We start from the raw sequence: 19,178 nt of genomic DNA on the forward strand, positions 1-19,178 counted from the left end.
GGGGGGGGGGGATGGATGGATGGATGTATTAAGCTTTAGAGTTTCAGAGTGCATCGTGAAAATTTCACTTTAAGATGCCCACCCCGGATAGACAGACCCCCTCCTTTCTCCCTTCTCCTCCTCCTCCTCCTCCTCCTCTTTCTCGGGTCACCTGATTCTGCCATTTTGCGCTGAGCATCCGGCTCTGAATTGGAGGCAAACGCTGGATTTGTTCATCTGTGCTACATCATGATGTTGAGCAGCTGAATTTGCATGCGTGAGGACCTTGGTGTGGAACTGGGATAACGGATGGTTGTGTGCTCATTGCAGTGTCCTCATGAAGCAGGCTGAAGGAATCTGACAATGAGACTGAGTAGCTAGCCTGATCTTGAACCTGAACCTGATCCTGATCCTGTTTTTGCTCTGCGGCTTAGTGTTAGACCGGGCGTCTTTCTGCTGCACGCGTCACCTCGTCAACTCACCTGCGAGGAGAAAACCAAATCGTAAATCGTAACGGTTCGTCGTATCGGAGCAGCAGTTACATGGTTAACCGGCGGCGCGGGAGGGTAGCAGTCACCATAGTGATGTCCTATTGCGGGTAGTAACGCAAGGGTCTGCTTCAATTAAACGCATTCGATCGCTCATCACTTACGGGGGGGATCGCGCGCTCGTTCTTCGTCCTTGATCGGCACGTCGTTCATCTGAATGTCAGCATCCTGCCGATCTCTCTGCACATCTCCAGTGCGCTCTCCACCCCTGCAGTGAATACGTCCATTGATTGAAAGGCAATCTCTCTCTCTCTCTCTCTCTCTCTCTCTCTCTCTCTCTCTCTCTCTCTCTTTCACACACACACACACACACACACATAGAGAAGAGCCGATCATGTCGGGACAATCTCTCACGGACAGGATCGCCGCGGCGCAGCACAGCATGAGCGGTTCGGCCATCAGCAAAGCAGTGTGCAAGGCCACGACGCACGAAGTCAGCGCGCCCAAGAAGAAGCACCTTGACTGTAGGTTAAGTCCATACATCGCCCTTCACAATATTTCTTTCGCTTCATAGCGATCTGGCCTTCATATGTCGATTGTGCATCTCTCTCTCTCTCTCTCTCTCTCTCTCTCCCTCCTTAATACTCTCTATCAGATATAACCTACTGATTCCGGTTCAAACGATTCTACCTGATTATTACTGGGCACCAATTAGCATATCCAATTATACTCAAGGTCAGGGTAGCAAAGCCCATAAAGCTTAATAGTTACACACTTCACACACACACACACACACACACACGCAAACAGGAGCGAGGCCTCACTGCAACACTAAATGCTGCTGAGGAATGTCACCGTGTCGGTTATGTTGCATTTTAATAAGCCTCTGATTCGGACTGATTTAATGTCTAGAATATGTATAAATAATACGCCAGAAGAAAAAGAATGTAGAATAAAACCCACGGTGTGTTAATAAGTTCCGAATCGCACACACCTCAAACCTGCATGATTAGAATTAAATAACAACAGCACAGGCCTGCACTATCAAGGGCATATGGATGATTGAAAATATATGATGTTAAAGCATGCACAAAAGAACTGACTTGCACACAAAGACATCAGCATTTGTTTGTATGCTGAATTTCTTCATTCTCAGTGCTACTGATGAGCAGATGATTGTCAGTGCATGCAGGTTTGGACCGTTTCTACTGTATATAGGGTACATTATACTGTATACCTATTAATGTTGAATCCATTACCCGGAATGTTTCAAATATCTGTCACAAATATAATGAACTGTCTCTTTACATAGTCAACATATTACTCATTTTAAGGAGCCACAGTGAAAATTTTTGCTCTGATGCAGTTTTAAAGGACACCGCCTCCCTGAAATACCGGAATATTTGAAATAGATTTATATTGAAATATGATTATGGTGCTAATGTGTTGTTTGATGCTGTATTTTCGTTATTCCTGTTAGAAGACGTCACAGGAGGACATTGCTAGCTCAACTATCTCAAACATAAGGGATAACAATCAGGTTTCGCTTTTAGAAATGCTCCTTAAAAAAACCCCCAAAAGATTACCATTTTCTCACTCATCATTTTCCAGTGATGCTCAATGTCATATTGATGAGTAATCCTATGTAGAAGTAGTGGAGACAGCAAACATTGGACTCAAAGTTCCAGAATGCAATGCAGCCATGATTTATGGTAGAGATTCTGCTAGTTAGCGATCTGCTTTGTTTTGACAGTGGTATTAGCATGAAAAATGAAGCTGATTTGTTTTAGCAGAGTACTAGAAAGACTGAAGGACTAAAGCGCTACTCCATTGGTCTCTTTAAGTAGGGATGAGTTCCCACTGCCACCGCTATCAGCAGTAGTCAAACTGCCTTGTGGATAGTGTAGGAACCCATTAACCAAAGTGAAAATAGACCAACATGGAGATGAAAGAGGTTTAAAAAAAAAAAAAAAAAAAAAAAGGCAACTCATTATGAAATAAATCTTGGATGCCATTAGAGATCACGTGTTAATTCTAAAGATTAATATGCGAAACGTTCAGGGTGGCTTTTTCCTTTAGGCTTGGGCAGCTAGTAAATCCTGGACATGCAAGGATGTTTTAGGGACTATTCATTTTCCTAGGAAAACTAGGAGTTATTTTGTGATCTTCCATGAAGCTTTTGCTTTTGGAACATAGGCCAGTAGATCCAGTGAAAAGCTGCAATCGGAGCTTTCAGTCTCAAGCTTGGTTACATAATGCACCTGTGCTCTAGGCTTGTGTAGTAGATCTGGGGTTATAAGGTCCTGCTTTATACACTGTGGAAATAAGATTATGTTTTTGAGTAAGATCATTAAACCTCTGCTTGCTTCAGGGTCCTAGAATATTGTACCATTTTTCCTTCTCCAATTACTCTGGCCTCCGAAACGTCCACACTCAGTGGCTGGTCCATGAATAAATAAACCTTAGGCTTATTTGAATATTACAAGAAGCACCTTGTAAGATATTTCAGACCAGTACCTAGCCAGAGTAAATTAAATCCAAAAAAATTAAATTTCCACTGTTTGCTGACGACATGCTTAGAAGGGTCCGCTGTGGAGTCCACCAGCCAAGGCGAGTTTTCCTTTAATTCACAAATAACCTCTGAGCATAGTTGATTAAGGGAGCAGGTAATCAATTAAACTCTCAGTTAACAAGTTTAGGAAAGAGGTAAGCCTTAGGGGCATTAGGAAAGAAGTTTGCACTGGCATTCTCGGAAATACACCAGGATATGTGTGTGTGTGTCTGTGTGTGTTTTCGAAAAGTATTCCTGAGTTATTGGTATGTGGCAAGTTTCATTTGTGTCTTTGTTTCTGTGCAATGCCCAGATCTGATGCATTGCACCAATGAGCTGAGTGTGAGTATACCTCATCTGGCTGACACTCTGATTGAGAGGACATCCAGTCAAAGCTGGGTTGTGGTGTTCAAAACCCTTATCACCACACATCATCTCATGATGTATGGCAATGAGGTAAGAGGCATGGCATTTTATCATTGTAATTGTATGTTGTTGTTGTTTTTTTAACCCTCTATGGACCTACAATCACATTATGAAAAAAATAAATTTGGTGATTTTAGTTCTACTACATCCACAAAATAGATCTGTAAATCCGTTTGTAACATACAATATTTGACTTTTGACCTAGGAGAATGAAACTTATACATGACAATGGGCCATAACAGGTAACAGTTTTCATCAAACAGGGTGTTTTCAAAGGCCTATTTCTTATATAAAAATGTCTTTTAAAAAACACTCAATGAAATTTGTTCTATGTTTAATTTTTACTCCTAAATTGAGAAAACATATTCTTGATAGTAAGTTATGTTTATCATTAGTAAAAGAAAAAGTTGCCACTGAAAAGAACACGAGATTTAGGCAAAATTTCCACGCTCTAGATTAAAACTCTAAATTCTCTAGATTAAAACTGTCCACTGTAGCAATATTTAAAATCCATTATCTATAACATCCTTTCATAAAACTGACTTCTACCTAAAAATACATTTAAAAAATGTCTAGCTCAGTCATGTTCAATGTAACCGAGATTATGCTAGCATGCACATCATACCGTATGTATTCCCCAATGAGCCATTGTTATTCACGCATTTTTTAATCCATTTGAAAGCCAAACTCTTTAATTATTCCACATGTAGTGCATTTGTTTAATCTTACACATCATACCCAAAAATATTACCAAAATTTTTTATTTTACAAATGATCTTAATGGTATATAAGTACTTAAAAAATGCTTGCCATGTGTTCTTTGACCAAAGATAATAGTTCTTTTACAGGTTGCCTTGGTAACCCAAGAGTTTAATTACATGGCAGGAAAAAAATGTGGATTGCATAAAGGAGTCCATTTATAGGTCCATACAGGGTTAACTAATGTGCTGTAACATTTTCAAGGTTCAGTTTATTTGAATGTGTGAACATGTTGGAAAAGATTTAAATGATGATATGAGTGTTTTTTCAACAACATTAAATCTGACTACAGTCAAATTTGTCCTAACGTATTAACAAACCTTCAGAGAGCTCCACTTACGAGTGTTATTTCGTTCCTTCAAATAGAGGTTCATCCAATACCTCGCATCCAGAAGCACACTCTTTAACTTGAATAATTTCATAGATAAAGGGGCATTACAAGGTGAGTATGCATTTTAAAACAAGACCACACTCCAGATGTGTCTCTCCAGGCAGTGGTTATTGGACAAAACACTTACGTTTATAATTTATTTCCTATAGGTTATGACATGTCCACCTACATTAGACGATACAGCAGATATCTTAATGAACGGGCAATGTCCTACAGGCTGGTAGCAGTTGACTTCACCAAGATGAAGAGGGGGTGAGTAGGGATTGATTTTTTTTTTTCGAAACCCAATAACTCAGAGGAGTCTTCTATAGACATACTTTCATTTATAGCTTTGTGCAAGCTCCTGTAAGCCTTCACTGTTTTGTAGGATTGATGGGGTGATGCGCACCATGAGCACAGAGAAGCTGATGAAGACCCTCCCAATCATTCAAAATCAACTGGATGCCCTTCTGGACTTTGAGGTAAACTTGCTTGAGAGGTCTGACAGTTGATTAAGATTAATTCTAGAAAAATACAGTTATAGTTTCTACCATAGCCAAAACAAATGATGTAAAGTCCTAAAGGCAGAACTGCAGGTATAACGTTTTAGTGTTACTTAGCATGTCAGTGTAAAGAACGACAAAGTAATGGTTGGACCTAGCACTAATATGTTCTTCAATTCTTATAATATATTGTTATCCTTTCATTGTGTGTATCTCATCTTATTCAATTTTTTTTTTCTGAATGTCTACTACCCCAATTCCAAAAAAGTTGGGACTCTGTGTAAGGTGTAAATAAAAACAGAATGCAATGATTTGCAAATCTCATAAACCCATATGTTATTCACAATAAAACATAGAAACATATCAAATGTTTAAACTGAAGAAATGTACCATTTTAAGGAAAAAAAGCTAATTTTGAATTTCATGGCTGCAGCACATCTCAAAAATGTTGGAACTGGGGCAACAAACGGCTGGAAAAGTAAGTGTTACTAAAAAGAAACAGCTGGAGGTTAATTGGCAACAGGTCAGTAACATGATTGGGTATAAAAATAGTATCTTAGGGAGCCAGAATCTCTCAGAAGTGAAGATGGGTTGGAATCTGGATGGAAGCATATGTTGCTCTAAAACCTGTGTATACCTTTCAGCATTGATGGTGCCTTTCCAGATGTACAAGCTGCCCATTCCATAGGCACTAATGCACCCCTATACCATCAGAGATGCAGGCTTTTGAACTGAGTGCTGATAAAAAGCCGGATGGTCCCTCTCCTCTTTAGTCCTCTTTAGTTTAGAGGACGCGACCTCCATGGTTTCCAAAAAAAAATTCAAATTTTGATTCGTCTGACCACAGAACAGTTTTCCACTTTGCCTCAGTCCATTTTAAATGAGCTTTGGCACAGAGAAGAAGGCAGCATTTCTGGATCATGTTCATGTATAGCTTATTCTTTGCATGGTAGAGCTTTAAGCAGCATCTGTGGATGGCACTGTGAAATGTGTTCACAGAAAATGAGTTCTGGATGTTTTTCTGAGCCCATGCAGTGATTTCCATTACAGAATCATGCCTGATTTTAATGCAGTGCCGCCTGAGGGCCCGAAGATCACGGGCAAGCAATATTGATTTTCACCCTTGTCCTTTACACACAGAGATTTCTCCAGATTCTCGGATTCTTTTGATGATATTATGTACTGTAGATGATATGATTTATGTTGAGAAACATTATTCGGAAATTGTTCCACAAATTGCAGATGCAGTTTTTTGCAGATTGGTAAACCTCTGCCCACCTTTCCTTCTGAAAGACTCTGTCTCTCTACGATACTCTTTTCATACCCAATCATGTTACTGACCTGTTGCCAATTAACCTCCAGCTGTTTCTTTTTACTAACACTTACTTACCAGCCATTTGTTGCCCCCATTCCAACTTTTTTGAGACGTGTTGCAGCAATCAAATTCAAAATTACGTATTTATTTTCTTAAAATGGTACACTTCCTCAGTTTAAACATTTGATATATTTTCTATCTTCTATTGTGAATAACATATGGGTTTATCCATCCATCCATCCATCTTCTACCGCTTACTCCTTCTTCAGGGTTGCGGGGCATATGGGTTTATGAGATTTGCAAATCATTGCATTCTGTTTTTATTTACATTTTACACAGTGCCACAACTTTTTTGGAATTGGGGTTGTATTAATTCTTCCTTAGTTCTCAGTTAACCTTGACACAATGCGCCGAGGTTGCTTACTCTTTTTCCGAGGAAAGTAGCTAATATACACTCAAAAAGGTTGCTAGAGGAAGATTTTCTGAAGACTGAATAGGAAGACTGAACAAGGAAGATTTTCTGAAGACTGAAAAGTATATAGTTTTGTGAGAATATAAAATAATAGATTAAAGTTGATTTCTTAAAAAATAAGTTAGAACTCACTGGTCATGGCACTACAAGCTATTTACAAATTTACTAAATACTAGATTGCTGACAAAATGAAGGATGGTAGTGAGAAGTTGGAAAATAGGCACAAAGGAAACTTGCTCTTATTACTTGTAAATATGGTCAAGAAGAGAGTTTAAAATGAAACTGAAATCAGCTTCTGTTGTAGCTTTATAGTTGTAGCTGTTTACATTCTGCCTACGTTGTATGCACTACTGACCAATTGCTCCAATTGCTGTAGAGTTGGTGTTTCTGTTTCATATAATGACTTTTTTGAACTGCCTTGCCTCAAGAAGAGGAAATTCCATCATATTTAAAAACTCTCAAGAACCACTTATAATTACATATACACGATATGGCCAAAAGTATGTGGATACCTGACCATCACACCCATATGTAGCCCTTTTGCAAACTATTGCCACAAAATATGAAGTGCACAATTGTATAGAATGTCTTTGTATGTTGTAGCATTAAGATTTGACTTCACTGGAACAATGGGGCCCAAACCTGTTCCAACATGACAATACCTCTGTGCACAAAGCGAGCTCAATGAAGACATGGCTTACCAGGGTTGTTATGGAAGAATTCGAGTAGCCTGCACAGAGCCCTGACATCAACCCCACCGGATATCTTTGGGATGAACTGCAATGCCAACTGCAAACCAGAACTCCGACATCAGTGCCTGATCTCACTAATGCTCTTGTGGCCAAATGAGTACAAATCCCCACATCATAATCTAGTGGAAAGCCTTTCTAGAAGAGTGGAGGTTATTATAACAGCAAAATCTCAAGACAAAAGGAGAGGACGGTGTACATATAATACTGGACATATACCAAACATGACATTTTTGTTACTTTGTATCACAATGAAGAAACTCTGTGAAACCTAACCTAAACCTAACTAAATGCCTTTTTGCATGAATTGTATTTCTTTGTCTTCCTTATTTTATCCTAAGGACATTCACAATCCTAACAATTGCACTTAACTGCATTACTGTGATTTTCCCTGTAGGCCAGCTCTAATGTACTGACCAATGGTGTGATCAATGGTGCCTTCATGCTGCTCTTCAAGGACTCTATTCGCATCTTTGCTGCTTACAACGAGGGTGTTATTAACCTTCTAGGTAATATAGTATATACTTTATAGTATATATTTGTAGTTTTTGTCATTTCTGGTGTCAGTTATGTTGCTGTTTCTTTATGGAATGTCATCAGTGATGGGGTGGTGTGATGCCACCCAATGTGAAGCAAAGTTACTGTTACCGCCACAAAGTTGATTATTTTTCTACCAAATAAAATTGAAGTGTTTTATTCCTCTTATACCACAGCATTTTCCCAATGGTTGCATTATTTTATTCATTAAAGATTAACATACCTTATATCAGTTTATAGTTACATTTAATGTTGTGGAACCCCTGCAAAATCGTTATTACTTACAGTATAGTAGCTATAAACAGTCATTCCCTCATCACCGTCTATTTTTCCTCTTTTGATGTTAATAAGAAAAAAAACAGCAGCTTGTGATGTTACCTAGAAACCAGAAAGAGCAGTGTTGCATGTCCTGAAGACTCCTGTTGGGGAAAACTTACTGATACTGGAGACCCCTTTCTTAAATATTAAATAAACATTTTTTTATTTTTTTTTACAGAAAACATTGTTTGTTGTTAGCAAAGAAACGTTATTAACCTGATTATTATTAGATTTTGACTATGTGGGACATCCGCCATACAGTTCCCTGTGAATGAGCTGTTACTATAGAAATGATAACGTATTAATCAAAATCTTCTGACCAATCCGATTCACGAATTCAACAATGCTGTGGTGTAAGACATTTTAGTGAATGCAGCTGAGATTATTGGAAGATTGTGTCATGCTAAATACCTTGTTTCGTTTCCAAAGAGAAATATTTTGATATGAAGAAGCACCAGTGTAAAGAAGCCCTGGAAATATACAAGAAGTTTCTTATCAGGATGACCAAGCTCTCAGAGTTTCTCAAAGTGGCAGAGGTAAAATGTTTCTGAATACACTCAATGCATGGGTTCGGTCAGGCTCTTCCACACAGGCCCCTATTTTTTTCTTACTGCCCCTCTTGGCTTTCGGTTCAACTTTTACCAGAGGTTCCCCTTCATTCTGCCTGTTCTGCTGCCTGCACTGCATGCGTTAGCGAAATGTCTCTCAGTCTATCTCAGCAACAATAAGAACAATGATGTGTTATTCAAATGAACACCAACTATTTCAGTCATTTGACTTAAGTTTGCAGAAAAAAAAAAAAGTTTTTCAGGGCACAGTTGTCAACATGGAAGATCTCTGATTGTGAGAATCAAATATGAGTGAGGACTTTGTAGTGTTTCGTATCTAAAACGGTGATGGATAAAGGTGCAGTAATCGTGTCCTCTGCCTTTAGAAAACGAGTATGCATTAAAGCAAATAATATTTTTGACAACTGTGCCACATGGCTGGAATTTAGCCATTCCTTTTATTTATTATTTATTTATAAAGCATAATGTCTTGCTGTGTATGGAGGTATTTTTTGGAAGAAAAAAAATCCTGCACATCCTGCTTGATTTCTAGATTATGTTTTATTATTTTGTCTTTTTTTGGTTAAGTAATATGTCTCTTCAGGAACTGGGTGCAGTGCTATCCAAAAACAGACTAAAGTTGACTTTAAGAGCGCATTTCTTTATTTGTATAACAATGTGTGTATGCCATTTTTTCTTGTCCTTTTTTTTTTCAAAGTCAACATTAGTTGTGTGTTTCTTTTGGATGTTTCTCACCTAGTCATGAATATTTCATCTCCGTTCACATGACCAAAAGTGACATTTCATTGTTTTGTCACCCATGACGCCAACATCCAAATCCTTGTTGTCTATCTCTTTGTACATGCATTTGTCCATATTTTCTTTAACACCCACACAAACGCCGCATGGAGTAATGGCTCTTTTTCTTTATTCTTCCTCCCTCCTTCACATACCTCTTTTCTGGTTTTTCTTTTGTTTGACCTCTTTTGTTCCACATTGTTTTTTGTTTTTTTTTATATTTTTGTTCTCCTCCCTCTTTTCCTTTTTTTGTGTCACAGCAAGTTGGAATTGATCAGGTTGACATCCCAGATCTCTCACAGGTTAGTGGCACATTTCATCTCAATTTCTGCCATGTGGCTTCACCCGAAATTCTCATCACCACCTCACCCCATAGACCTCCATCCCCAGCCTCCCCCATTTCCTCTATGTTTACCCCTCATCTACCAGACTTTTAGGATAGGGGCCTCCAGAAACTTACTCCATACCCGCGCTCTCCCTGGGAATCTGATGTGCTGTTTTGCGTTTTCTGTTTTCATCAGAGGTAAATGGGTTCTAAAGCTGGTCACCTTTTGGCCTCAGAGAAGCTCTCATTTATGAAGCCTTATGCCTTGAATATTGCCATGTGTATTAGCACAGCATTTTTATTAGGAATGAAAGGCCGTTCAAGGCTATTGAGGTTTGCGGTGTCGTCACGTTAAGGTTAAGTGCTTGCTCTTCAAGCCACCATTTCTTACTGGTAAAATCCATGAGAAATTTAAAGCGCTTCTATTTCCAGTGCAGACTGATATATAGCTGAATGGTGTTTGTGCCTAAGGGATTGTGGGTATAGTGTTTAGTTTTTACACTGCAGGCACTCACCATTGCCATATATCTCTGCACTGGTAGGGTATTTTTTGCTTTAATATATTTTGGGAAGTGTTGTGAATGTGCACAATAAATAGAATGCCTTAAAACTGGAGCAGGGGACAAAACTTTGCCTGGCACCATCTGAAGTTTATAGTCAGCAACCATGCCAAATGTAAGCCTTCAATTTATGCTGGTCTTTGCATTTCATGCCAATTACACTCCATGCCGACTGACAGAGGGGTGCTGGGCACACATCTCCCCCTTCAGTTTGCCACCATTTGGCTTTTTCTTTTTTGTTGTTGACATTTTCATTTACATCAGACAGGGACTCCTGAAGGTGTTGGGCTGGCATACTACACAGTGGTACCTAACCATATCGAAAACATTTTAATTGGAAGGAGTGCCTTGTTTACTTCAGCTGAAGCAGTATTCAGAAGGCCTGCGTAATGTAACATCCTTATGAATACTCTAAAATAGTTCATCACAAACATTACGAAAAAAATTATCAAAATAACCCACAGGTTGAATCGTGTTGTGAGAGATAGTATGGCCTTTTGTACACTCCTACAGCCATGTTACCGTTTCCTTAACTTCTTGCTATCTTTTTTTTGTTTGTTTGGGGTTTTTTTTTAAACAGTCTATTGTTTTGTCGCGTATGTTTCAGATTTCTCAGTGGGCTTTTCCTTGTTTTGTCTCCTCTTAGAGGGTCTGAGAAATCTGTTCTTTTGTTATTCATGTAAATCCTCCCTTGAACTGGCATGCAGAGTGGACACGTCAAGTCCTTGAAAGGCAAATGTTGTGTAAGAACAAAGCCGTTCTCTTGAAAAGCGAATGTTCCTCATCAGCCAGTACAGCGCATTGATTATAGCCTATAGGGGAAGAAAAATGCATTTCAGTCAGCGAATACACAAACTCATGTTCTCATCCAGCATTTGCCTTTCTCTGTATAACCTGCTTTGGCTTCCAAATGTTTTCCTTTCATTTTCTTGACGATAAAAGGGCATGTGTTTGCTGAACTATTCCAAAAGACACACAAATGATGTACAAAAATGTCCAATTTGCTGCAATGCAATAATGAAATTGAACTCCAAGTGGAATCCAAAGTTGAATAGGTTTGGCTTTATATATCTGTGCTTTATGAAGTTCTCTGCATGGTCAGAAAAAAAGGTCCCACTTTTTTTTGTGCTTGTAGAGAAGTCTAGTAATTTATGTCTCCCCCTTTGAGAAGTCCTTGATCTCAGTTTGCTTCACAAGCCGTGTATGAAGTGTCAGAACACTTGCATGGGAAATAACACATTTTTTGCATGTACAAGCATCTTCTATTTGAATCTTTTTTGCTTTGTCTCCCTTTTATTTTAGAGACTCATGAACACTATTAGGTTACGTCAGTAATGCAGACCTTCCCTTTGTGACTCTGTATATGTCTGTTTGTCTGTCCGAATGTATGTATGTGTCTGTGTGTATGAGTGATCGAGTGAGAGTAAGTCTTTCAGCTCTAGTAGTGTATGTATGTATGTATGTAGTAGTGTCCATGTGTTTATGAAATTTCATGTTGGTTTATGTGTGAGAGGCTGTGAGAGTGTATGTCTGTGTGTGTCCGTGTGCTTTTGTATTGTACTCAGTGTCCAAACATGTGTCTGAAATATCTCTTTTCCCCAACCTGCATCGCTTCCAGGCCCCAAGTAGTCTCTTACAAGCTCTTGAACAGCACTTGGCCTCTCTGGAAGGCAAGAAAATCAAAGAGCTCTCCTCCATCAACAGGTATCTTATGCATATCAGAGTAAAAGCTTCACCCAATTAAACTGATCTTCATAGTTATACCTAGTGGTGCTCAAAAAAGCAATTATGTGGCACAGTAAGACATTATTAGTTATTAAAAAGCATTTGCTTATAAAAAAGGCCTGTACCAGACAGCACATATTCATGATCCCAGTATGAAAAGAGTCATGCAGACTGTACATTGTATAGGTTATTAAACAATTAGTGAGAAAGATTTACACCAAGTCTCCTCCTGAAAAAGCCTCTTGAGCTTTCTTTTCTATTTTGTACAGCTGTGATTGTAATAGAAATATAACAGAAGCACACCAATACAATGTAATGCCAAGACAATATATAGATCACAGTAGCAAGCAGTTTATTATATTTTACACATACTGTACAGTACTGTGGTTTACATGGATCAGTACAGTCATCTGACCAGCTTTATTAGGAACACATGTACACCTGGACATTTGTGCAATTAACTAATCAGCCAATCACATGGCAGCAGTGCAATGGATAAAATTATGCAGATACAGGTCAGGAGCTTCAGTTAATGTTCATATCAGGCATCAGAATGAGAAAAATTCTCAATGTTCTCAGTGACAGTGACTGTGCCAGACAAGCCGGTTTGAGTATTTGATTATTTCAGAAACTGCTGATCTCCTGGGATTTTCACGCACAGCAAGTCTCTAGAGTTTACACAGAATGGTGCAGGGGGAAAACAACGATAAAACACTCATTGAGTGGGTGGAAACACCTTGTTGGATTTATTCGAATTGACAGGAAAGCTATGGTAACTCAAATAATTACTCTTTACAACCATGGTGAGCAGAAAAGCATCTCAAAATGCACAACACATTGAACCTTGGGATACAACAGAAGAAGACTATTTTGGGTTCCAAGAACAGGAATCTGAGGCTACAGTGGGCACAGACTCACCAACTGAAAAACTTCACCTTTTCCCAGTTAACAATCCAGTTTCTGAAATTTTCAAACCAGCCATTCTAACACCACCAACAGCCATGCCACGGTCAGACCAAGTCACTGAGATCACATTTTTCCCCATTCTGATGTTTGATGTGAACATTTTTAGATTTACCTATGTGTTTTCATACTGTTTATTACTGTTTATTACCTTTCCTGTTTGCAGGGATGAGAAACAGCAGGCTCAGGAGGCTGAGGGCAACAGATTACAGCCTACAAAAGTGAGACAACTCAGGGTTCTTATGTCTCACTGTTTAGTTTTTGAAAGTAAAGGCAATAGTTAATGTTACAAAATGTGATACCTGATACTTCTCTGATGGTGAAGTCCAGGTATCACAACAAATTTTGTATTTTCTCATATCAGAATGAAACGTGAAGTATACATTAGCATAAAATCTATTTTTCAACAAGTAGATTTAATTCAGAATTTTCTTTCAATTTAGTAATAAACATAATTATGCTAGGATAATTATGAAAAACTTATATACAGCTATATACATGTCTGACAAATACAAAATATTCAGAAAAAATCATGATGTCATCTATGAACTAAGCTTTCCAATAATAAATGATTCGTTAAGAACAGATTCAATAATACCTAAGAAATACAGTACAACAAAATATATGTTATGTTCAACCAACAGGAGTTAGGATACAAGTTTAAAAATAAAGTATTGGTACCAATAATTGTTGCTAAAATTTTTTTACAGAGATATAAAAGTTATAAACGAATCCAAAAACCTATTTCTTGGAAGCGACTGGCCTTAATATGATTGTGAAATATTTACAGAGGAAATGAAATAAAAAAGAGAGTACCTTTGTTGATATGTTTCTCATTTAACCTCACCACAGGGAGTACAGCTCAAAGATATTGGCATGCAGACCCCAACAGTGTCCCCCAGCGGGCAGTCCGTGGGCAGTGCCAACAGCAGCTGCACCAGTAGTGGTGCTACTGAGCTCCTCTCCAGTCCACCAGATCTACCCATCACAAACGGGTACTGAGAACAGTACTTATACTGTTCACTTTATGACTTATGGGATAGTTAGAGATTATTGCTACTGTTTGATATCCATTTCATAGTCCTTTGAATATGTGTATTAACCTTTAAGGTGTAAAATAGTGTATTTCTGTGTCTCTTGAACCAACAGTGTGCACAGTTTCACCAATGATCATTTCGACCTCCAACACAACCTTACCGCCCCTGTTCCAACTAGCACCCTGCCTGCCAATAACAATGGCTGGGGAGGTCAGATTTACACCATTAACATGATAAAACACACCAACATAAACACATCAGTTTTCATCTTTATATGTTTTTCCATATGACTTAATATTTCTCCTTTTATGTTTGACTTGCTCTGCATGATTGGACCTTCTCTGGGTGAGTCAAAGATTTGTGAATGAGTGTGCTAGTCTGTAAGGTCAGTGAGGACATACGTTCCATTTCTCTATCCTTCTGTTTCCTGCTATAGGTTGTGTGCTCTTTAGGACCCCTACTCAAGCCCACTTCACAGGTCCACGGCCAAGGCACACAATTCCATAACGGAGGAAAGTTACTGACTAACGACTTGGACTCCTCTTTGGCCAACCTAGTGGGCAGTAGGTCTTTTATTCATGTGGCTTTTTTTATATTTACTATTGTTTTTTATTTCCTGTCTAATCAAGCTTGTTGTGTTTCTCATAGATTTGCACTTTGGAGCACCCTTGGCCAAAAAGTAAGGTTTTCTCAGTATACTCAGTTTATTAGGTACGCCTAAGATTTGTCCATTTTATCAGATACAGCTACCCTATAGGTCACTCTGAGTACACACTAACAGGCCAAAAGTTTGCGGGCACCTGATCATCACACCCATATGTGTACCTTCCCCAAACTGTTGCCCTAAAGTTGGAAGGAAACAATTGTATAGAATGTCTTTGTATGCTGTAGCATGAATTCTCTTCACTGGAAATATGGAGCCCAAACCTATTCCAGAAGAAGACATGTTTGCCAAGGTTGGTGTGAAAGAACTCAAGTGGCCTACTCAGAGCCCTGATCTCAACCCCACTGACCACCTTTGGAATGAAGTGGAACACCAATTTTGCACCAGGCCTCCTCGCCTGGCATCAGTGCCTAACCTCACTAATGCTCTTGTAGCTGAATGAGCACAAATCCACAGCCACATATTGTTGGTGAACAAGCATATATGAGTGTGACTGGTCAGGTGTCCACAAAATTTTGGCCATATAGTTTATATAATTACTGACTGTAGCCTATTTATTGATGTGCACAAATTGTTAATCCCCCTCTACCCTGTCAATAAAAGGAAATGTGCAGACACAGGACCAGCACTGACCAGATATTTTATATTAAGTGATGGATGAGTAGATTGAGAACATTGTGGGGAACTTTTTTCATTCACTGTAAAAATCAAAAACAAACAAACAAAAAACAATACTCTTGACTATAGGTCACAACCGAGCACCTCATAAATTCCGGTCTAAATAAATAAAATTAAACTTGTTTGCTGTATAAGTACGGAATAAAACATATAATATATAAAATATAAAATATATATATAGTAAAATATAATTAGTAATTTATTAATGAATGATACATTGTACTCTTTATCTGTTTATAGTTATATATGTATATATGTTGTGAAACAGCCATGAGACAGGTTATCACTTATGTTATAGCAACTAACAACTGCAGCATATCAAAGTACTAAAGACTTTCTTATGTCAAAAAACTAATGTTTCACAATCATGAGAATGCTTTACACATCCAAAGCATTAGTTTCTCTACAATATTTTCATCACAAAAATTAATAGCACTCACAGTTCTAAGACAGTGGTAAATTCTAAGTAAATCAGCCCTAATCTAACAGACATTTATCTGCATATTTATTCATGCTGTTGGCGAGTTCTCTGATGTTTGAGGACTGTTTTTCGTCGCTGAAGTTGTTCCATGTTTTCTCATTAGGCCAGAGATGCAGTGGACCCACCTGGAGAAGAAAACCACAGGAGGATCTCACTGGCAGTCTAAAGCCATGAGTGGCACCGCACCGTGGGGACACACACACCTGGCCCCGGCCCCAATTCCTATGCCACAGATGGTAGGAACATTTACTCTTTAAACCTCAACCACACATTTTTCTGGGAATATAGACAGTGTTACATAAACACAACTTCAAACACAAGCTGCCTTAATGGCTAACTGTACCATTTCTTTTCCTCTTCCATCTGTTCACTGCAGAATGGAATGATTTATACTGGCTATGTAAGTCTCTCCATTATTTCTTTGCAATAAATCACATTGCAGTCATTCGTTTTTCATAATGTATACTGATTCATTTATTTTTCAGGCACCAGCTCCGGTAGCATTTCCAATGACAACCCCCCAAGTGCCTGTATATGGGATGGTACGATTTAAAAAGACATCTCACCAAATGTTTACATTAAGAAAATCATGCAAAAGGACAGTGTGGTCAAATTGAGATATTTACACACTTTTTTTTAACTTTAGCTAAAATATAGACTATCAAACATGTTTGATGTTACACATAGTGTAACAAGACAAAGATGTTTATTGTCTGAAATGTGTCTTTTTGGTGTTGTGTATTGTGCTCAAGCTACAGTGCAATCGTACTGGTTTTAGCAAGTAAGGGAAACTCATAGCGTCCTGTACAGCATCATGCAGACTGCATGCCTGTATCATAGCACACTCACGGACATTAAAAGACATTTGTTTGCCTCAGTAACGTCATACATTATGGTAGGAATAGAACAGAACAGGGTGTGCTGTTATAGGCAAATAATCAATGACAGGGTGGTGTGATATGTATAACATTGGAGACAGCTATACAAGCCTGTGTGTAAGTTCTTACTATAGAAACTATAAAGTATGAGAATGAACACATTAATAGGAATCGGTGATTTATGTTTGCCTTGAAGCTTTGAAACTATGGGATGGAATAAAGTGAGTCAGCTTCAAGATAGCTGCTACTATTGGGTTTATCTACAGTATGTTGTGTTGTTGTTTTTTTTCCAGTTTTAAACAGATAACAAGAAGTCTGATTGAGATTTGAGTGTTTGATGAGAGATTAGACAGTCAGATCATACAGTGTTAAACTAGTGACTGTAAGCTTCCCTTATTTTTTAAGGTACATTCAAATATACAGCGACTTTATCGCTGCCAGTCTCTGGGTACAGTAACTATGAAGTCGCCAGTAGGCGTTCGTACTACTGGTTGTCATAGTAACATTTATTAGTGGAAGATGAAGGAGAAGCAGTGTTTGCTCTTTCGATCTATCTGTGGCTCAAGCGCAAGCGCAGGACTGTCTGGGTCCTTGAAAGTATTTGGACATGCAGGTAGCATGGCGGATCATGGATCACGTGCACTCTACTCTCTTCACTCCCATGGCTAGTCGGTGTACCAAGTCCCTCCAAATGTGCATAAACTTTTTGTTGCGTCGTTGGACACGCCTACATCTAGCCACTGTCACTCATGTCACCGGAAGTCGCCAGCTCTCATTGAAAAAGAATGGTCTCCAGTCACTTTGTGGCTGTGAGTCGCTGTATGTGTGAATGTACCTTTAACAGTAGTAAGCTTGTATGCTTGAATGTGTAGTGCAGAACTAAAGGGCAAATATCAGAAACAATACATATAGCCTGCTGCATTTTGGGGCAAGGGGAAAATCATGTACATTTTTTAAAAAAACCAAACTATCCTATTGTCATTTTCAATTATTTGACTAATATGATTGGATTATTTAATACATAGTATTTAATACTATGGAAATTTGCTTTCTAATAGATCCCTCCTCCCATGGGCCAGATGAGTTCAATGCCGTTGATGGCACCCCAGCCTGTGATGTACAACCAGCCTGTTCTCCGCACCACCAACCCCTTCACTCCTGTCCCTGGGACTCAGGTACTCAATGCACACATGCACCCAAACTGCGTTTTCTGTCCAAATTATTAACTTCAGCTTTTATTTAACCTTGAAATAAGATGAAAGTCTTGTTTTTTCATAATTAGGTTCAGCACACACACAGCATAATGATATATAATTATTGAAATGTTTCTGTGACAGACATTTAGTTGAAATGTTGCTTTAATTGGACAGATTTTTTTTTCCATTTGCAGATGCACTTCATGTAGCACTAAGGAGAACGTCAGACTGACAGTAGCACCAGAGGAAAAACATCAACCAACCCAAAACCAAATATGACAACGATGATGTGAGAATTGGCTCAGAGACTGACATGATCATGTGCCATTTTTGCCCCTTGAGCTGTGTGTTTGTAGCATTCCCTGCCCCCAGAGCATAACATAGTCCTGTCATTTTACATGTTCTCTTTAATTTCCTAAGTGTCAGATCTAGTGTTTCTAGATGGCCCTCTTAGATGATGTCACTGGCTGAATGCGAATGGGAGTGACAATGTATAGTGATTTGCGGTGGAATGAAACAATGTCATGATGTCAAGTCTCCTGCCCCCCTATTTCCCCCCGGTTGGAGAGTTTGTTGTTGTAATTGTGTGCACCTGAAACTTTAATGTTTATAATGTCTAAACCAAGCCACGGTTTTGTATGCACATTGCCTGAATAGTGTTTCGAATCAGCCACTGTCAATGTTGATGATCGTGCCACAGTTGCTGGCCTCCTGAATTCTTGAGTCCTGGAGAAATGTGTACAGGTCACTTTTGTACATTTGTCTTGTCCCTGAACATTTTGGACTTCACCTTACAAGTTGAAGCTGTTTATGCATACAGTAACTTGTAACATTTCATTCAGGTATGGTTAAGGTATG

The 19,178-nt window shown here is 38.7% G+C and overlaps 1 protein-coding gene across 1 annotated transcript; it reads left to right on the plus strand.

The window, feature by feature from the left end:
- Positions 1 to 843: 843 nt before the first annotated feature.
- LOC128622624 (phosphatidylinositol-binding clathrin assembly protein-like) lies at positions 844 to 19,167 on the plus strand. Its single transcript, XM_053649273.1, has 19 exons — positions 844 to 991; positions 3,332 to 3,474; positions 4,570 to 4,645; positions 4,744 to 4,846; positions 4,962 to 5,055; positions 8,010 to 8,121; positions 8,897 to 9,003; positions 10,074 to 10,115; positions 12,317 to 12,402; positions 13,553 to 13,607; positions 14,239 to 14,381; positions 14,536 to 14,633; positions 14,876 to 14,986; positions 15,072 to 15,102; positions 16,350 to 16,482; positions 16,623 to 16,646; positions 16,732 to 16,788; positions 18,183 to 18,299; positions 18,515 to 19,167. Exons 1-19 carry the CDS (start codon positions 862 to 864, stop codon positions 18,527 to 18,529), a joined length of 1,677 nt encoding a protein of 558 aa, XP_053505248.1. The 5' UTR covers positions 844 to 861; the 3' UTR covers positions 18,530 to 19,167.
- Positions 19,168 to 19,178: the final 11 nt, after the last annotated feature.

This window comes from Ictalurus furcatus, chromosome 18, assembly GCF_023375685.1.
Source record: "Ictalurus furcatus strain D&B chromosome 18, Billie_1.0, whole genome shotgun sequence".
Classification (NCBI taxonomy): Eukaryota; Metazoa; Chordata; class Actinopteri; order Siluriformes; family Ictaluridae; genus Ictalurus; species Ictalurus furcatus.

What these genes read in the sequence shown, in the direction of transcription:
- LOC128622624 (XM_053649273.1), top strand. Translation starts at nt 862, where the DNA reads ATGTCGGGACAATCTCTCACGGACAGGATCGCCGCGGCGCAGCACAGC. An exon ending in CAAGAAGAAGCACCTTGACT is followed by an intron (nt 992 to 3,331) that starts GTAGGTTAAGTC and finishes TGCAATGCCCAG; the next exon opens with ATCTGATGCATTGCACCAAT. An exon ending in AAGTGCCTGTATATGGGATG is followed by an intron (nt 16,789 to 18,182) that starts GTACGATTTAAA and finishes GCTTTCTAATAG; the next exon opens with ATCCCTCCTCCCATGGGCCA.